The 20,331-nt window shown below is 39.7% G+C and overlaps 1 protein-coding gene across 11 annotated transcripts in view; it reads right to left on the bottom strand.

The window, feature by feature from the left end:
• Window positions 1-3,431: 3,431 nt before the first annotated feature.
• The window catches only part of dennd5b (DENN/MADD domain containing 5B), a 51,637-nt gene continuing 34,737 nt past the window's right edge, over window positions 3,432-20,331 (bottom strand). For 3 of the 11 annotated variants that reach the window (XM_036576664.1, XM_036576670.1, XM_036576666.1), the window contains 17 exons: window positions 20,027-20,258; window positions 17,844-17,994; window positions 16,743-16,836; window positions 14,658-14,789; window positions 14,285-14,437; window positions 13,501-13,579; window positions 13,316-13,397; window positions 12,524-12,652; window positions 11,288-11,409; window positions 10,507-10,652; window positions 8,438-8,479; window positions 7,496-7,614; window positions 7,176-7,363; window positions 6,207-6,289; window positions 5,991-6,117; window positions 5,236-5,410; window positions 3,432-4,686 (listed from right to left, as the gene is read on the bottom strand). In XM_036576664.1, the coding sequence (XP_036432557.1) occupies window positions 4,503-4,686; window positions 5,236-5,410; window positions 5,991-6,117; window positions 6,207-6,289; window positions 7,176-7,363; window positions 7,496-7,614; window positions 8,438-8,479; window positions 10,507-10,652; window positions 11,288-11,409; window positions 12,524-12,652; window positions 13,316-13,397; window positions 13,501-13,579; window positions 14,285-14,437; window positions 14,658-14,789; window positions 16,743-16,836; window positions 17,844-17,994; window positions 20,027-20,258 (2,238 nt within the window). In that variant the 3' untranslated portion in view covers window positions 3,432-4,502. Of the gene's footprint in view, window positions 4,687-5,235; window positions 5,411-5,990; window positions 6,118-6,206; window positions 6,290-7,175; window positions 7,364-7,495; window positions 7,615-8,437; window positions 8,480-10,506; window positions 10,653-11,287; window positions 11,410-12,523; window positions 12,653-13,315; window positions 13,398-13,500; window positions 13,580-14,284; window positions 14,438-14,657; window positions 14,790-15,868; window positions 15,996-16,740; window positions 16,837-17,843; window positions 17,995-20,026; window positions 20,259-20,331 lie in introns of all 11 variants that reach the window. The other 8 variants (XM_036576665.1, XM_036576671.1, XM_036576667.1 and 5 more) reach the window with 5 other exon arrangements.

The following is a 20,331-nucleotide window of genomic DNA, read 5'->3' as shown; positions in this document are numbered from 1 at the left end:
TTTATAAAGGTTTGCATATGCATTTATATAAACATACACAAACTATCCAGACAGCACACGCCTTGTTGCCAAAACAGGTCTTTCATTAAAGAGGGCCACTGGAAGCACATCTGAACTCAGTACAAGACATTTGACAATCTCTCAAAGGGGAGAACTGTCCGGTCTGAATTGTTCGTCTGGAATTTGTATAATAGTACCACTATTTTCATAAATGATGAATAATACTTTAGTTTTATCTAAAAAATAAATACACAAACGCTATATTTTCTGTAAGTTGTGTCTGCAGTTACGTCTGGGCATTAACTATATGCGGTGGACTACAAACCCATTTCCAACAAAGTTGCAAGGGTAGAAAAAATGTAAATTAAAAAAGACAGCAAGTATTTACAAAACCTTTTTGACCTGTATTCAATTGAAAACAATACAAAGACAAGATATTTAATATTTCAGCTAATGTACATATATGTGCTTAATCTAAATTTGATGTCTGAACATATTCCAAAAAAGTCATGTTCAATGGACAAGACATGTTTACCCCGTGTTACCTCACCATTCATTGTAACAACGTTCAGTAATTGTTTGTGAATTGAGGACACTAGTTGTTGTGGTTGTGAAAGTGTATTTTTTCCCCATTTTTGCTTGACATAACACTTCAGCTGCTCAACAGTTCATTCAGACATCTGCAGAATGTGGTGCGGCATTGTCTTGCTGAAACAAGCAGGGATGTCCCTGAAAAAGATCAGGGTCATCTAGATGGCCGCATATCTTACTCCAAAATGCATATGTACCCCTCAGCATTAATGGTGCTCTCACATAGGTGCAAGTAACCCACAAATACCACTGCATACCATGAAAAAAGCTGGCTTTTGAACTTTGAGTTGGTAACACTGGGGATGGTGGGGATTTTCTTTTTTGGCTTGGAGAAAATGACCTCCTTTATTTCCAAAAAACAGCTCGGACAGATGGACGGATCACAGCACACATTTCCACTTTGCTTAAGTCTGTTTCAGATGAGCTTTAGCCCAGAGAAGTTGGTGGTGTTTCTGAATGTTGTTGATATATGGCTTTTGCTCTGTGTAGTGGAGTCTTAACCTGCATTTGTATGTGCAGCGACGAACTGTATTTACTCACCAGGGTTTTTCTAAGTATTTCTGAGCCCATGTGGTTATATTCATTTAATGCAGTGCCATCTGAGGGATTGAAGGTCATGAAGGGCATTCAGTATTTGTTTTTGGCCTTGCCATAAGCAGTTTAGATGATGTGTGTGTGTGTATGTATGTATGTATGTATGTATGTATGTATGTATGTATGTGTGTATGTATATGTGTGTTCTTAAACTGTTGGACTATTTACTGACAGTTTTTCACAATGGTGTCTGAGCCTTTCGTAAAAGCTCCTTTTATACCCAATCATGGCAGCATCACCTATTACCTATTCACCTGTTTGCCTATTAAAGGTTCCAAAACAGTTTTTGATAATCCCACACATTTATCAGTCTCAGCTGCTATCTCAACTTGTTTTGGAATGTGTTGCAGGAAATTTGGAGTTAGCACACATTAACAAAAATCAATAAAGCTGATATGGTAAAATATGAAATCTCTCTTTTGTGCTGTTTTCAATTAAATGCCTATAAAAAAATTGTTTACAAATCCCTGCTTTCAGTTTTATTTACATTCCACCTACTGTCCGAACTTTTTTGAAATTGGGTTTATGCTATAAAAGAAAGGGATTGTTCTAAAGTAAAGCTTCAGAATTTATACAGATGTTACTTGTAACATTTTGTGAAGCAATGAACACGATTTAGACATCACATTTTCTCAAAATTACCTTTGTAAACAACTTTGTAAATGTTATTTATAATAAGTGAGTAGAGTTTGAGTCATGAAATACTGATTATTGCACTAGCAACTTGCCCACCCTGCCTTACACAAAAAGAATCCCAATCAGAAACTCTTGACGTTGTGTGTCAGAATACTGTCAGCTCACAAAAAACAAAAAAAGGAAAAAAAAATGTATATTAAGTTGCTAAAATGAGGAACATACATGAGCACCCGGGTTATTTTAGTTTAAATTATTACAAAATGCAAACTAGCAGTGAAAAAAAAACAAAAGAACTAATCAAAATGATAATGTCAACTGAACAGTTAAACTAAAATGATTACTTTCTAGAAAATAAAAAATTAAATAAAAAATTATGAATGCACTTATAAAATGAACAAACAACCAAAAGAACTTGAAAAAGCTAAAATGAATAGCTAAATAAAAATACAAATAATGACATTTTCAAAACTATAACCCTGGTTCACACACAAATATGACAATATGAACATGTCTCTGACTCTTAGAATCTTTGCGTAGCACCAAATCTGAGCTCTCTGCTCAAAATGTTAAACAGAATCTACAATGCTTCATTTAAAAAAGGAGAAACACGTTCAAAGAGGACAAAAACTTGAACATAGGGAGCGATTTTAATGAGATGTTTCATAAATATCATGAACATTACAGTGACCATTTACCCATTACTGACAGATGGAAGAATCCACTCATTTCAAATTTCCAGTAAGGAAAGTTCACAATGCGATCGAGAGGAGAGGAAAAGGATAGAACTGCCTAAGTACTCAGAAGGTAAAAGAGAGAGCTAGGCCGAGACCCTGGAACGGGTCTAAATGAGGACAGAAGAGGACTGGGGCTTGAGGCTGGACTCACTAATCTACAGCTAAAGCTGCAGCTCCGAGCTCTAAAACATGTAGCATGCAATAAGCACTGAAGACAAAAGGGAATGATCCAGTGTTTTACCTCTTCTCTACAATGCAACAGGCAAAGAAAAGTTTAACTTTGGCGGGGGGGGGGAGATTTGGATTCAGTTCAGTCTTACACAGGCAAACATATACTGATAATACACACAGTTTGAACCAAGACTAATTAGCAGATATGATACGAAATAAATAACTGATACAGTATCACATTGAAATGATCCAGTTCCGCACATCCTGCAAATCAACCAGTGTCGCAAATAGCATTGTTAAAAAAAAAAAATACATAGAAATGATGCAAGACGTTAAAAAATGAAAGCGTGCTCGAGTTCATTCATGCACCCTCTCACGTACTTAAACACGGGTGAACAAGTCAAGACTTCAAATTAAAAGAGATCAGTCATCATCAACTTCAGATATTAACCAATGATTTATTTAGAACTAACCATAACAAACTCACTGACCCCTGTAACTATTGTTTTCTGTCCATGATACTTATTAATGTCCACCAATTGAAAGATTTCCAGTATTTAAACTTTATATTTCTGCGAAATCTACGTTTTCGTGGCCTTAAAGCCTCAATCAGGATGAGGATAATTTGAGATGTATGTACATGTTTATATTTTGGGAGGTCAGAGATCAGAGATTCTGTTGCCTCTTGCCAAAGTGCTCAAAAGGTAAAAGCAACCTGACTGGACCAAATAAATTCCAAAACATCCTGAAATGGGGCTTTAAAAACTGTGACAAGTTCTATGTGGGGAGGAAATGGTAAGAGATAGAAAGCTGGCTGTTTACATGGATAAATACTTCTGTCCTTAAGAGAGTGGGAGATGGCCGGGCGCATTATTGCTGATCTATTTCCAGTGTTTTCTCCGAAATACAAAATTCAAGCTTTATGTTGATTTACTTCAACACAAACCAAGTTAATACTGATTGGCAAAATACATATATGCACACTCACACATTCACACACTCACACGAAATGACAGAACGCATACTGAGACTCAACCACAGTATTTTCGCTTGGTGTCGCTGGAATGTCATTTCCTTTAAACCACCGCAGGTTCAGCTTAATCGATGCAGCTGAGCCAAACCTTTTGTAGATGACCACTTTATAACAGTCCATTGAAGCAGATGCTTTCCTTGCAGATCAATCGCCAGTCAAGAGTGACAAAACAAATATAGACTTGTGGGCAACATCTAACCCGAATACTCTTAATTGTCCTTTAACAGTTGTGCAATGTGATTTAGCTCCAGCCTCCCGTTGTAGGAAGGAATACAGAGACACAAGAAGCCTGTCAATGCTAAAGGTATGCATCAAATAACAATAACAAAGCTAATCTTTAATACTTTGAAGCAAATTCCTTTTTTTGTGGGTTCATGTGAATTTGATATGGAGCAATCTAAAGGTGGCTGGAAGTCTGAAGGATGAACACAGGAGAAGAGAACTCTCTGCTGTCAAACACCTGGCAAACCATACCAGCAAAATTCAGAACCAAATCCACAGGTCCCTTTGCATCAAATGAACACAGCTTTCGCCAGGAATCCAAACACCCTTAACATCTACCTCTGTGTGAATCTCACTGCAGTGGGGTTTGGGAGAGAGCTGAATAAGTCTGGAGCGCTTTAGTCTCGAGCTTGAGAATTGCTCCCAGAGCCGCGCTGGCCCTGAGAGTGGCAGCAGTGGCAGGAGAGACCAGGGATGCTGAGGGTTTGGGGTGGCTGGGTCTGAAACTGTTTCTAGAGGGGCTACAGGTCCACACCCTTGGTAAGCGAGGTCTCCAGAGTGATGGGGAAGTCATGGAGCGACTGCAGGACGTTAATAAGAGAGCTAACGGCGACCCGGTCGCGCAGGAGGGCCGTCTCCTCATACATCCGCGTGATGACGGGGCACTCCACCAGCAGAGGGATCCAGTTAGACAGCAGTCGATCTCTGAACAGACAGAAGGAGAGGGTAGGTATGAGTTAATGGGCCCATATTGATATATATGTCTTCTTGTGTATTATTTCCACCACCTTTGTAATGTTTGTCTACTTTTAAGTACCAAAAATAAAACAAAAAAAGTCCTAATTCATTTTTACATTGCCGGTTTTCCAGCCTTGGCTAAAGTTTGGACTGAGATGTTGGAAAAAGTAAACTTTATGCAGTCATTTTAAATGTCTGGATCCTTTGAAATGCTTCAATGACACATTGTCTTCTGGAAGCAGTATAACATTTAATCGTCTCATTACAACCATGATTAATTTAAAATTAGCTTAGTTTGCATGTATAGATTGTATGGACTGAGGGGTGAATGGTACATTTTGAAGATTAACAGTGTATACATGCTATATCATTCTCATATTTAAAAAAAAAGCCAGAATTTGTTTCTTTCCATGATAAAAACAAACCAACTATTGCTAGAATTGTGCACAAACTACAGTTGAGGTACAGCTTTATAATGCACATGCACACATAATGCAATCCTGTGGACGCCCTTACCTCGCCCCAAGGCAAATTAGCAGCTGGGACTTGCCATCCTTGCCGATGTTACGTGATGTGTTGTTGATGGCATTGGCATAACGACAGAGAGAATCGCAAGTCAGGCCAAGAGGCTCAGCTGTTTCCTGCAGATGCCCCATCTGATCAGCACTCTCCATATATACCACTGCTCTCTCTGGTCAAGATACACATACAAACAGAGTTAAATATACACTCATTTTTTTTTTAGATAAAAGTACTTCAAAATGCAGCAGATCTCCATTATATCAGTGTAATGTTAAACAATTCAACAGTGTCCACTTTTTCTCCTCTAAATAAAAACGGCAACCTGTATCACATGAACATGCATGAGCATGCACAGTTAAACAGGTGGTTGAGCTGATGAAAAGATGCAGTATACTACTGCTTCCACAAGAGGGCTCTATGGCTCATGAACTTAATACTGAAAGGTGGAAAATTGATAAATTTTTCATGGAAGTCCTTTGTGCAGCCCTGCATCATTACCCTAACATGATCTACTTTGTAAGCACCAGCTTCCAGAGTTGAGAGCTAGTGGAAAATTACATTAACGCAAAAGCTTTGGCTGGGACACAGACATGTATGTAAGAAGCTTCCAGCACAAGACTTTGTTTTGTGCCTAAAGAACAGAACGAAAGACAAATGTTCCTCTAATCACATTCCGACATTTTCTGATTCCTACAGATGACACGCTGGCTTACATTACATTTACTAGAGGTTCTACTACACAAGCTCACCTAGGAAGTCCCACACAAATATGTTTTTCTGGAAAAGACGTGCTGTGCGGAAGCCATGGTAGAAGAACTGCTCCAGTGCGCCTACCAACCCACCCTCTCCACACAGCAGAACAGTCAGACTCCCTCTCTGACAGGAAGAGAAGAGAAAGAGGAATCAGAGACGGTAAAAAAACACACAAAGTGGCAAAATATCTGAGCGTACACACATACACACACCTCTTTCTCTGGTTTGTGAAAATGTTTGATGATGTTGTTCACTGCCTCACTGATGGCTTCCTGTATCTGATCTGTTGTTGGTTCTAGAGAGACATCATAAGAGAAACTGTCAGTCATTGTAATTACAATGATAATTAAAATTATAATTACATTAGTACAACACAAAAACATTCTTTAAAGCCCCAGGGAACGTGGTGTAAAATGCTTAAAGCTTGTATGATACTAAACTTGAGTGTTATATAAACATCCAACAAACACAGAAATATGATTAAAACACCGCTCAAAAACAAGCTGAATTCACTGATCACATCACATGAGTGAAATGGCCACTACGTATTAAGGGAATGTACATACATGCAATGTGGCATAACTGGTTGGAAAAAATGGCAACCAGACACGCAGACAAATAGAAGAGTTCATCTGCAAGCTCAATTAGCTTTTCACTACCCAATTAGCTACTACTACTCTGCTCAGACTCTAAGAGAGAGACTGAGGGGGGATGCACTATGGTTGGGACAGGCCCATGAGCTTTAACCAAGATTTGGACTGCCTGATTTACACTGAAAGGGCAGAAAGTGTGGTGGAATACATTGACAATTTATCACACATTGAGAAGTTATTCATAGGGCATATTTGTACATGCACAATACGTGCCCACAAGACCACGACTAACCAAATTACACTGAAAAAGTGTTGCTTTGAATATACTCAATTCAAATGTGTACATCAGTTCCACATGAGTATTATACATCAACAGAACTCTTGGCAAAAGCAAGTTAAACAAACAACAGTAATTGTGTTGATGTAGTATATATTATGTGGAACCAACATAAATTCAGTAAATTCAAAACAACACTTTTTCAGTGTAGAGAGAAAACATGAATCTAGGTTCCATGGAGCTTTAAAACATCAGTATGTAAACTGCATAATACAGTATCTTCATTGATCAGCCTCAATGTTCAAACATACTGTTGCCTCGTCCTGTGATGGAGGATATACTGATTCGCCGAAGCTGTGAGGGTGAGCGCTGAGGAGGCGGGGTCTTGCTTCCTCGCACTACCTCCTCATCGCTGCACGGAGCCACTAATTCGCCGATCAGAATTCGCTCCAGACTGCCATCATCCACACCCTTACCGAGCCATCGACCGCAGGGGAACCTGGGAAATGCAACAGATCAAAAATGAGTTCAGGGAACCTAAAAAAAGAGAAAGAGTGTGCTTTATATAGACAGCAGAGGGAGCTACAGGTAATGACAGAGGTGAGGGAGAGGAATATCAGGCTTCGCTCACTTGTATGTATGTCCTGTAATCTCGTTGCGGACCATCACGCAGTCCACCAGCCACTTGGCCAAGAGCCCAGCGTTATCATGACCCAACTGCACGGTGGTCAGCTTCCCCAGGTTCTGGCACTGTAGGGTGCATGCACATATACACACAGAGTATGAGAGCATGTACAGACTATACAATGTCAGCAATGCTAAGAAGGTGTCTGAAAGTGGCTGTGTAAGTGTTTGAGTGAGGGTGTTAGTAAGAAAAGGGGACAGACATGGCAAACACTGCCTTTAAAAGGAACACTCCAGCGTTTTCAGCCTAATATCTATCTGCTGCATCTGTAGCACATAGTCAATTACCATGGCTGAAGCACCTGCACAATGACTGCTATTATAAATGTTTTGACGGGTTTTCAGTTCTACTAAGCACAAGGAAACTGATATTTTCATGTCTGATGGATACAGATTTTGCATATAGCGAATAAGCTGAAAATCCCTGGAGTGTTCCTATAAGCCCAAGTGGCAACATTTGCCAACATTTAAAGTCATGTTCAAACTGAGGCCACCTGCAAGAGAATCCTACAGCACGCAAAGCTACTCATTCTGCTCTGCTAACACAAACCATGTCCTGAGAGAGTAGAGCCACACTAAGATTTTAAAACAATAAAGGTCTTGAATGCCATTTTCATCTCACGGAAATGATAAAAACAGCCTTCATACATAGAAATACAGCCTGCTGCAGAAGAGCACAAGCTTTTTACAAAGCAAATGTCATTTTACAGAAATATTTACAAGCTAAAAAGCTGCTGCATGAAAATGACAAACAAGCCACTGTTAAATGACTAAAGTCTGCATACGTATCCACAAGGTGCCAGTTAAGAAGAACAAGTGAGGAAATGAGAGGAATGCGTGGATGGATGGAGAGAGAAAAGAGGAAATGGGGAGACATGGTTCTCCTAACCTTGAAAAGGGCGGAGATGTGCGTGTGAGGCCTAAAGGCAGACTGGGAAAGGAGACATGATGAGTTAGGACATGATGAATGATTGACAGCATGAGAAATGGCAGTGATTGGCTCTCCTCACTTCAGCATCCCACTGAGACGTGGGGTCACCACAGACTCTTCTCTGATTCTACAGTAAGGCCTTCACCAGCAGCAGCACACACTTACACACACACTACATCACTGTAGAAACCAGCTAACACATGTGAGTCATTCCATGTCAGAGCAGCATGGAAAAACACTTGATGTTTTGATATTCAGTAGTCTGCATTTTCAGTTAGATCAGGGGTGTCCAACCTTACCTTCAAAAGGCTGGCATTGCCACTGGTTTTCATTCCAACAAAACAGGAGCACATTTAATCAGTTGTTGAAAGCTGAGACCAAATGATTAAACAAGCAGAATCAGTTGTGCTCCTGCTTGTCCAGGATGAAAACCTGCAGCCACACAGGCCCTTTACAGATAAGACTGGACACCCCTGACTTATATGCTCTGCAAATGCGCCCATTAAAAGCTTACTAAGTTGTAATTAGACTGGTAACCCTTTGACTTTGTTCTTTTCCTTGTCAGTTATAAACCACGTATCTTTACACACAGTACTGTTTAAAAATCAGATTTAATTTCCTGTCAAAATGACCATCAGGTGAGATCAATTTTCAGCATCAGCATCAGCATTTCTCCACATCTCCAAAGTTCAGTCTGCTTCTCACAAAACAAGTAATCCAAAAACATTCAGTGATGTTGAGGTCTGGACTCTGGGGTGGTCAATCCATTATTCTGAGAAATATCCATTTATCCATTTTCTTTTCTCAGTAACAGCTTCTGGATAGCTACACATCCTTTCCAACTCAGTGTTGAGTTGTACTTCTCACACAGATCTGAAAGAAGAGCAGAGCTCGATTTCTCCTCTCTCTCGAAGATGAACGCTTCAAGAAGACTTGACCTGATGTTGATGGTATTTGTGCTCTACCAGCTCTTGCATGGTTGTCAGGAGTCCCATTTTCTCTATAACTTTTAACCCATTTTGAACTCCTGTTTTTTCTTATGATAATCATATCTAATCTCCTCAGAAACATCTCCTGAAAAATAAATAACTTGTACTTAATGGCAGTTTTAACTGGACATTCGGTGGTCTCTGACTTTACCACAGTACTGTGTGTTGAAATATTTAGTTGATTAAAATTAAAGCCTCTGGAAAATGTAGGTCTCGCACAGTTGTTGACATGTACCTGTGATATAACACACTGTTGTCTGAAAAATGTTCCAGCACTAATTATCACACTGTGAATTAATTATCACTCCAGAAATCTATCACCAGCTCCAAAAATAAAGACAGCAGCAGAACTATGAGCACCATCACAAGTGTATTTATACACTCCATACACACACGTGACTACAATGAGGTTTCAAACAGCAACACAGCAGAGCAAAACAGTGTCAAGATAGGCCTGAAATTAGTAATTATACCATTAAATTAAATGAATTTGATTTAGATAATTAAATTCTGTATATATGTCAATTAATTAAACTGCATTAATAATATATCAATAATACAAAGACAATTTAGGGCCTTAGTAATAATCCTTATAAAATATCTAGTTAAAAGAGATGGAGAGTACTCTGATACAGCAAATGCGTTTCAGCACATGATTTCTAAGACTAATAAATGCTCAGAAAACTGTGCTGTCCGATCTCTTTCTACTAATAAAATGTCTTCTGTTTTGGATTCAGCACTTTCCACATTGATCACTTTCACAATTTATATCAAATAGACTTATATTTAATATTTTAGTGATGCAGGTTCACCCAACCAATTCTATTGTTCCACATTACAAACACGTCTAAAGAGAAACTGAAAATGCACACAGATTACGGAAAAGCAGGCTATAAAAGCTGTATGACTAACACGAGAGGAGAAACGCTCTGATTCAGCTTGTTCTAAAGCCTGTAACAGAGATTCTGCAGCTGCTTCCCAGTCAGTAGCTGTTACCATGAAAACAGCACAGGAGCAGCGTGATGTCAGAACACTCACATCAAACGTCATCTCCAGAACGTTCTTCGGAATCTGCATGATGCCAGAGTCGCCTAATTCACCCGACACGCACACCCACGGGTTTGACGTCGTCATGGCATTGCTCAGCTTCTTAATGGGGATGATGACAGCCCGGTAAGGAATCACTGAAGGAGCAAAACAGAACAGCTTTAGAGAGGAGTGCTGTGAGAGTGAAATGTTTTGTGGATAGCACACTGATTAAAGAAAGCAGTACACAGAGAGGATAACCTTCACAAATTCAACAAGACTGACAAATATTTCTGTTCATGACAGAAACTCTATCACTTCTAAATGAAATAATAAAACCCTCCTCAACCGAGAGGCAGACTGCAAGCTGCATGTTTTCAAAAGTGCCAACACAACGTGGCTGCTTTGGCGATGAGCTTTATCATCTCAAGCATATAATCTCAGAGGTGCACAGTCAATTTTAACAGCTGCTTCCTACAGCTTTGTCTCAGATCTTTCACAGTCATAATAAATAGGATTTTTATGCTCTTAGAAGTCTGAGAGGAATATAAGGACAGCAGACGTGAAGGGAGGAGACGAGAGCAGGGAAAGAATGCGGAGGGAGAACGTGAGGACACCGGACAGATTTAAGGATAAGTATAACGACGAGTTCAGGCTAGAAACAGTCGCTTTAATTGCTTTTCAAAAAACGAAACAAAAACTCTTGCATAAGCAGAATCAACATCTCATTTGAAAAGCACTGCAGCAGTACTCATGAAAAGCCGATGCGTGTATGTGATTGTTGAGTACTCACTGATGGTGGTGAAGACACTGGTAAAGCAGAAATAGTCCACAGCGTTCAGGCTCAGCAGATGAAAGAGAAACTGCTCCTTCTCCTCCTCACATCGTAGGAAGGCATAGCGCTTATACAATTTCCTGCAGACGTGTTAAACACTTATCACACACATTGTTGTTATCATAACTAAACCTCAGAATGCTAATTTAAGATATTTATCATTATGAACCATTTCTACTGGTCCATTCATCATGAAGTGTTCATATACAATGTAAAGGGAAGCTGGTGTTTAGGGCTTAGGGCTGTCAAAGGTAACATGTATTTTTCTAATTTGATGCTTCAACTCATAATGGTGCAAGTTGAAGCTGTCCAGCTGCTTGTGTGCTTCATGTAGCTCCGATATTATCTGTGATTGTAGACTTCTTGTTTAAAAGTCATTTTAAAAGTTGTGTTTAAAGTATGGTAAAATACCTTGGGCACCTTCAGCAGACTATGCTTGCAAACAGTGCTTGCAGGAGACCCATAGATAAATCAACAAGCAGCAAACTAACAAAAGCAAGGGAGCCTCCACTGTATCCACAAGTTGTATAAACAAGAACGAGAGGCTACAATCACAGAGGAGTTGGAACCATTGACTATATATACACACGATATATACTGTATCATATATACACTCGTTAGATGTAACATGCAGCCACTGCTGCTCTCCCTCAATGTCAGTGATAAAAACTGGAAACTGTATTTATTCTGTTGAAATCATGCGAGTTTCAGTTCACGTGAATTCTGCATTCAATAGATGAAAATAATCTTTTTGAATTATTGAAGGCAATAAATACATTCTGATGATGCTGATTTTGTCCACGCATATCATCAACTCATATCAAAAATCTGTCTTTAGACCCAAATAAGAGAAATGTGTTTAATATAAAATAATAAAATTAATTGCAAGTAATTATTTTAATCATTTGACAGCTCTAAAATATGGAGTTACAAGGTTTTGATAAGGAAGTGCAACATGCAATTCGGCAATGTCAGTGTGGATGTACAGCATGGAAAAGTTTGGGCACCCCTGGTCAAATGACATTTTATCTTTGTTTTATTTTTCCAATATGTTAAACTCAGCAAACTAAAATTTGCAGAAAAAATGTATGTGTGTTCTCTGTAGAGGACGTGCTAATTTATTTTCACTTAGAAAAACAACAAAACCTGTCATTTGAGCTGGGGTGTTTGAACTTTTACATATGTGTCTCATACTTGGTTAAGGCCTGGTTGGACAGCAGCTGTTTGAGGTGTTGAGAAAGCAGCTTCTTCTCCAGAGAGAGACGGATCCAGGCTCTCGCTCTGCCCACATCTGTCTTTATCTCCCCCATGTTCTGGATGTGCCTGTGTGAGAGGGGGGGGATGAAAGACAGGACTGAAACACTCAGAGTGTGGGAGAAGTGGGTTAAACCTTATTTTGCTGATGCTAAAAGATTAAAAATAAAACAACCTGCTCACATTTCAGCCATATCTGATAGACAGTGAGTTAATTATTAAGCTTTGTCTTCCTAGTTTAAACTGGGAAAAAGCAGTATAGTTTGGCCTGACTGACTACCTTTAAGTTAACATGAGCAAGCATGTACCGAGCTTCAGATATATCCTTCTCTTATGGAATAGTCTCATGTAAATCTAGTTACATTTTTAATCTCCTCTTTTAGGAATAAGCTACAGCACTGTGAACGTCTTTCTAGAAGCATCTAATGCTGTTCAGCCTGTTTAAGAGGAGCTTTAGAAAATCTGAGGCACCCAAAAAAAAACTCTGGGTACAATGACATTTATTCAACATCTCCCACAATGTACTGAACTAAATTAAATAGTTGGTCAGGGTTTTTTTAAATACTGATGCTATGCACAACATGCTCAGGAAAGCATTGAAAAGAAAAAGCTCATCACTATAACAAAGTTTATCATCATACGACCCCCCTCTAAGTTCAGTGTATTTATATCTGATTGTTCACATTAACAGTTAAGCTTCCATTTAACACACAGTAGCAGTGAATCACCCACCTCATGTCCTGTACTACTGATACGCGCAGTGCTGGCAGGCCGATGGACGACTCGGACTTCCTTCTCTCTTGACCGTTAGACACTGCAGTAGTGGAAATCCAGATAGCAACAGTGATTCAAGTATGTTCAAGTATGAACACACAAAATCATAATGTGTGGGACTGTGTATGTGTGAATGACAGTACCTGGAGACTCAGCCTGTTGCTCTGTTTTCTCCTCTCTGGCCTGGTAGTGCATTAAGTGGGACCACAATGCAGATTTTCCCTATACACAAATGCAGGCATGTGACAATATATCAGATCTGCTTCAATGTATGTGTAATGTAGAAAATATAAAAAAATACACATAAAATACATGTGAGTGTCTTGTCATGCACTGTGAATGTAAAATCACCGGATTTTCTGCTTTATTGATCTGGACGCGGAGTGTTAAAAGGCCCATATCCTGCATTTCTCTTGGATTTTTTATCCCTTGAGGTCCACTTGATATTTATGCAGTTTTATGAACCAAAAATGGTCAAAACTCATTCTGACATGGCCATTTCCCCACCTTTCTTTAGCTCAGAATTAATCAGGCTGATTTTGATACTGTACCCTTAAGACTGTTATATGATGAACAAGCTCTATTCAAATTGGCTGCCCTGTACTGCTCCTCATTCAAAAGCACTTGGAGCTGAAACACTGCTTAGAACTTCAATGTTAATGAGCAGAGCTAAACTGTTACAGGCTGTTTAGGTGGATATATGTAAATGAGTTGGTTCTTGGGACGTCTGTTTTTGTATCTTAGTTTTCATATACGTTTGGATTTGAAAGTAAATGACACATTTTGAAACTTCAGCAATGTCTTCATATTACTTTAAACTTTATTTAAAAACATTTTAAAAAGTTTTCCATAATATGAGTCTTTTTAAAGCTGTTAAATGGAAACTGTGTGCTTGTCTATTTGATTTGTGAGTACAGCAGCATTTACCTGTTTGACCTGTAGGCCGTGGCTCCATATTCTCTCCAACAGGTCGCACAGGCTGGCTATGAGTGTGTTCTCCTCCAGTCCAGTGATATTAGCCTCCCCGTGGCCCAGTTCCACAGCCTCCCGACCCATTTTCTCCACCAACATCCGCTTAGTCTGCACATACAACATTACCATACCATGTAGAACATTACGCTATAGTGGAAATCTTCAACTTCACTGAGTGGAAAGAGCACTTGCTGAAACAGTGAATAATGCTAACCAGACCATTGTGCAGTTCCCTGTGTTCTCAATAAGCACCAATGAAAGTACTGAACCTTGTGTTTTCGCTTGTACTGTGTGCACACATGCAAGAGAAGGAGAAAAAGTACCAGACCTTCATTCTGCACTCCTTCAGTAATCCCTCCACAAACTTCCAGTTGGTCTGTGCAATGACAGCTGGCGAGAGGTCCGACAGCTTGGGCTGTCTCAGATTCTTCCCCAGACTACGTGCCTCCTGCATGTACTTCTACAGAGAGATACAAGCATGTTAGACACAAAATGCCTCTGTGTGCTACACTACTGAGACCACCATTCAAAAATTTGGAATCCATATTTTCAATATTAAACCAATTTTCCTAAAAATATACAGTTATATGCAAATGTTTGATTAAAGGACGTTTTGTTGATTTTCTAAGTGAAAATAAGTTAAACATCCTGTACAGAGAACACACTTCTGCACATTTTAATACACAATTACTGCTGAATTTAACATACTGGGGGGGGGAAACATAAAATGAAATTTGGTACTGCCGTAAGAGTGCATAATGTTTAACCAGGGGATGTTTTAAAGGGGCACTCTGGCCAAAATGTAAACTTCCATCTACTCTCCTCTGGTGGCAGTCCCGAAAGGGACATTTTCTAGTTTAAAGACAAGGAATCTCCCCTTCAGATGTTGTATCTAGAAGGTAGACACATGGCAGTTTGAAATATTTTTCCATTTTTCCCCACTAGCTACCGAACCGAAGGAAGTCAGACAGCTGATGATACTGCTTAGAAGTCAATTATTCTGTATGTATTTATTAGTTTCTACATGAGTGCACTTTATTGCAGTAAGGGGAATCCCAATGGTTAAATAGTATATTTGCACTGTGAATGCTTGGTATTGTAGTGCAAGAACATTGGTAGATGAAAAAATCATGAATTCTGTCAAAACAATGATGCTAAAACAATATGATGCTGCACTTCAGAATATTCTATAGCAAATAACATAACTTTAGTTCTAGGCCGGAATGCCCCTTTAAGGCATTTTCTGTGCTGAAACTGCTAATCTGGGACATTGGAAGAGGTAAAGCCTAAAGGTAAGTTTAGATGCAAAAGGTGGTGACTATGAGCCAGCAAGGAGTGTGTGAAAGTGAAATCAAAGTTTTGGACGCTACAGCAGCGACACTTTGTTACTTCAACTGAAACAATTGTTTGATGTCATCAAAGCTCATTCAGCTTTCACACACTGTTTCATGTGGTTTAGATGTTACAGAGGTGTTGGTTAAAGTTTAGACATGTTGAAACAGGGTTCAGCTGGTCACACAATGGCAGGCCTCAACATACCAGGCAGCAGGCTGAGAAGGACTTTTTGGGCGGTTTAACGGGAGGGGGTGGGGCCTTGTCCCACTCCCAGAACGCCATAGAGTTCTGCACCACCAAACACCCCTCCACCTGCTGCGGAGTGGTACAGCCCACACCCACAGCATTCAAACGACAGACGCCACAAACAAAAGACAAGAAAAAGAAAGGAAAGAGAGCAGACAGAAAAGAAAAAGAGGCAGCATGCACATAAATAAAGAACGTACTGAAGCAAGAAGACAACAGAAAGACATGGAATAACATCTTAAGAAAAACTTAAACTTCGCAAGGACACAAACTTTAGAGCAAAAAGAAACATCTAAAAACAAATTAACATAGAAAATGGAGGCAGCAGACAGTGAAACAGTTTCACAATGCTTTCGGACAGTTACATAACTTGTAAAAATGTGTAAAAGCTGACAGTATACACAGTCCTTTGTAGGCATATAATAAAGCCCAGCAACTGACCCACAAATTCAATTTCAGGGGACATAACTGAAATAAAATGCCAGCTATGGCACTATGTGATTAATGACCATTAGTGAGTAGTGATTTATGGTAAACTGCTGCACATTAGTGTGTAAACTGTATTATGACCAAATTAGTTCTTTTTGTAGATAGGTCATTTCATGTCCAGGGACATCATTCTCCACAGCCACTCAGCAAGTCAGACTGGATAAAGGATTCATTCATACGCAATCTGCCCCAGCATAATTTTCACAGTGAAAAGGAAAGAATACACTGGACACTGGACAGAAAAAAATACGAAGATCCAGGCTAACCAAAGGTGACAAAAAACAGGGGGAGGCAGAGAGAGGGGAAAGGATGAGGAGGACAAAAGGAGGCGGTTGTTCTGTACCTCTTTGAGGTCATTGTCCAGCCCGAGGTGGTCAGGCTGCTGCCTGGGCCAGTCCCTCCTGCGCTGAGCTGGACCAGTGCGATTTGACCACCTGCTGGCAGAGGATTTAAAGTTATATATCACATATGCAAGTAATTTGTGTACATAACACTTAACAAATGTGTGACCCCATCAACAGCTCACGTCTCCTACAATGGTTTTCTGTATATACTAAAGCATTTGCTGCATTTGTTGTTGGCAACAATGCTATTTACAAATGACGAAGACCTTTGTATTTACAGACAAAGTTAAATGTAATGTTTCTGCCCGAAATCTGTTTTACTAAACTCATTCACAGTGCAGTCCACAAGCAGTTAAACCACAGTTGGTATAGTATAGTGGACAACATCACTGCCCTCCACCTGGCAGACTGGGGCTCAGTTCACCAGGCAAACATACCACACCTTAGCAACAGAAGTCCTAGGGCAAGGCTCCCACACAGCATTACAGAGGAGTAATGTAGCTACAGTGTGATAGATATGAAGCCCCACTACTGATCAGACTTCCTGAAGCTGTTGGTAAAATAAAATCTAAATCTAATCAAAATCAAAGGGAGATAAAAATGACTGTCACATTAGAAATGTGCTGCCTTGAATCATGCAGTTCACTTCTTCTAACTGGGTTGACCTAAGATTAGTAAAAAGCAGTGGCTTTTAGGCTCTATCCAAGCTTTATCCTGTTTAAGAGGAGTTCTAATGTCAGAGAATAATGATCAGGGTTCAGAAAAACATTTTTGCCAAAGAGGATTAATGTTAAAAAAAAAAATAATAATAATAATATTCAGTCTTATTTTGCAACTAACATTTCATGATGACTTCATTGCCATCATCATTCTGTCAGTCAGTTTATGGTCTGGCAACCTGTTAATGTTATGTTAATGCTAATCATCAAGTTTTCATTACTCTGTGCTACAGGGAAGCAGGTTAAACAAACAGTGTGGGTGGAGCGGACAAAGGCAGAGAGGACAGATTTGAGAGCTGCTGTTGAGCATGCTCTCTCCCCCTCTCTCTTTCTTTCACCCTTGTGTATATTCAACAAATGTGTCTTTGTCAGAACACTCACTTATTGTTCGTCGGCCCTGAGGCAAGCACATCTGCCTGCAGCTTGGGGAAGAAGCCCTGCTGGTACTTGCCCTGGCCGATTTTCATGTCCAGCAAGTGGGGATGGATGGCGGTGTGGTCAATCTTCATTAACCGCTGCTCAATGGCTTGAGCTGGAAGAAAAAAAGGAAAAAAAAAAAAGAAAAAGAAAAGAAATTACAGTACCTGGAGACGCAGCCTGTTCGGTTTTCTCCTCTCTGGCCTGGTAGTGCATTAAGTAGGATTACGATGCAGATCCCCCTCCCACACACAAATGCAGGCATGAGATTATAAAATACTTGTGAGTACATTATGTGAAAAAGAAGTTATGAGAAGCTTCACTGGGTCCTGAAACAAATTTAAATCGCTGAGATTTCTTTCAACATGCAAAGGTCAGAGACCACGCGTCCTTTATTTAATTTCCAGGCAAAATAGCCATTAATAACAAGTTATGTCTTTCTATACTCTACGGTGGTCAGTCCATTATTCATTTTGTCTGTTTCCTTTTCTCAGTAAGGGCTTCTTGACAGCTGCACGTCCTTTCAGACTCAGTGTTGAGTTGCTCTTCTCACAGTGGAAGGATGAACAGAAACACCTGTGGATTTTTTCAGATCTAAAGCAAAAGTGGAGCTTGATTTTCTCCTCTCTCTCAAAGATGAAAGTTTTAACCCCTTAAATGGTCAGGACCCACTGGTGAGTCTGAAGTCTTACTGCAAACTTCCTAAAACCTAAAAATAACTCCACCAGTTTGCATCGTAGTCCATGTAGTTATTGACTAATAAATCTTAATAAGCCTGGGAATTTAACAGGTTAAGTGCTCTTTATCTGACGGTGATGGTTTTGATGGTTTATCAGCTCTTGCATGGCTGTCATGAGTCCCATTTTCTCTGTGGCTTTTATAGAGAAAATAAATAATTGTTTGAACTCCACTTTTGGAAAATATCTCCTGAAAAATGAATAGCTTATACATAATGGCTGTTTTAACTGAAAAATCATGTAAATGAAGGGTGGTCTCTGACATTTGCACAGTACTGTATGGTTTGCATATTTCCAAGCCAATTTTTGTGTGGGCACACTTTGTTTTCAGGTATGCCTGTACCGCTGGCTTGTAGACATTATAGCTTAAATATGATAAATATTATGTTTCAAAGGGTCACCAATTCAGCATATTCAAACTATGTCTCAAAATAAATGCACTATTCCTATATATAGTAAAACAGCATCTTCATGCGCTGGGTGAGAGCAGAAAATCTGAAAGCAGCAAATCTGAAAACAGCTCTAGCTTAACCATGTAACCATGGGGATGAAGTATCAGCTCAAAACACACAGCAGTGTCCTTCACACACACACACACACACACACACACACACACACACACACACACACACACAGAGGATTGATCCACAGTGATGACAGTGCAATGCTGCTAGTCTCCAGTACTGGAGCATCTGGCAGAATTTCAAAGCTCTTCATTTGTATGACTCATAAGGACATTCTGTTCAGTGCTTTCATTCCACTCTCCTCTATTCATCCCTCTCTGACTCTCCTCCAACTCCTCATCCCACTGACTTCAATTCTGGCACGCATTGTGAACATCTTATTGCAAAAGCAGAAGGAACTCCAGTTAAAAATATGTTCGGTAACAAGTAGGGCAAAAAAGTAAAATATTTTAGTTTCTAGACAGAGCAGGCCTTCAGCTTCTTGTGTGGCATGTGACATCTAATTTGAATCAAAATATTTTTGCTATTTTAGATTTATAATTTTTAGAGAAGGTGAAAGCCAAATCTGAAGTTTATTCAGTTAAAATTATGAAGGGATGTCACATCATGTGCACATTTGCTCAGCAGCCTGAGCGTATTGTAGAGTAATGATCCTGACTTTGCCTTTGATTTGCCTCTTTGTGGCGTTAAGAAATATTAGACTATCTCTAAAATACCAGGTCTTCCTTGAAGCTTAGTGTTGCAGCAGTTTGAGCCATAGCTATCAAAGTCAAACACCAATCGTTTTCTACGCATGACAAACAATACATATAGTCATGTGACCATCTGCAAACCAGAAACATGCAACTCTATGTTTATGACCACTAAACACACTATCCCTTATGAACAGCCATGAGAGCCTAATTAAAATTTAATGTCTTTCACAGAGGTCCAGGCGGATGCTCACCGGACTCTTTGAGGAAGGTACATTTCTGGTAAACTGACGAGCGCAGACTGGGCGCCCGCACGTTGTAGAGGCGGGCCTTCTCAATGCGCCCATCAAACACACGCAGGAGGGGCTCCTTTTCCTCCCACTGAGACATGATCTTATTGTCAATGAAGGTGGCAAACATCTGGGTCTCAATGAAGCGAGACAGGAAAGGCAGGAAGGGCTCCGGCTGATCTGACAGGAAGGATGCCTGGAGAGAGGATGGGGAGGGCCAAGAACACAATAAAACAAACATATAACAAAAGGGAACAATCTTGCACAGA

The sequence above is a fragment of the Colossoma macropomum genome, unplaced genomic scaffold (genome assembly GCF_904425465.1).
Source record: "Colossoma macropomum unplaced genomic scaffold, Colossoma_macropomum, whole genome shotgun sequence".
In the NCBI taxonomy this organism is placed as follows: Eukaryota; Metazoa; Chordata; class Actinopteri; order Characiformes; family Serrasalmidae; genus Colossoma; species Colossoma macropomum.
The sequence above is the reverse complement of the archived record's forward strand: the minus strand, read 5'-3'. Positions and strand labels throughout refer to the sequence as shown.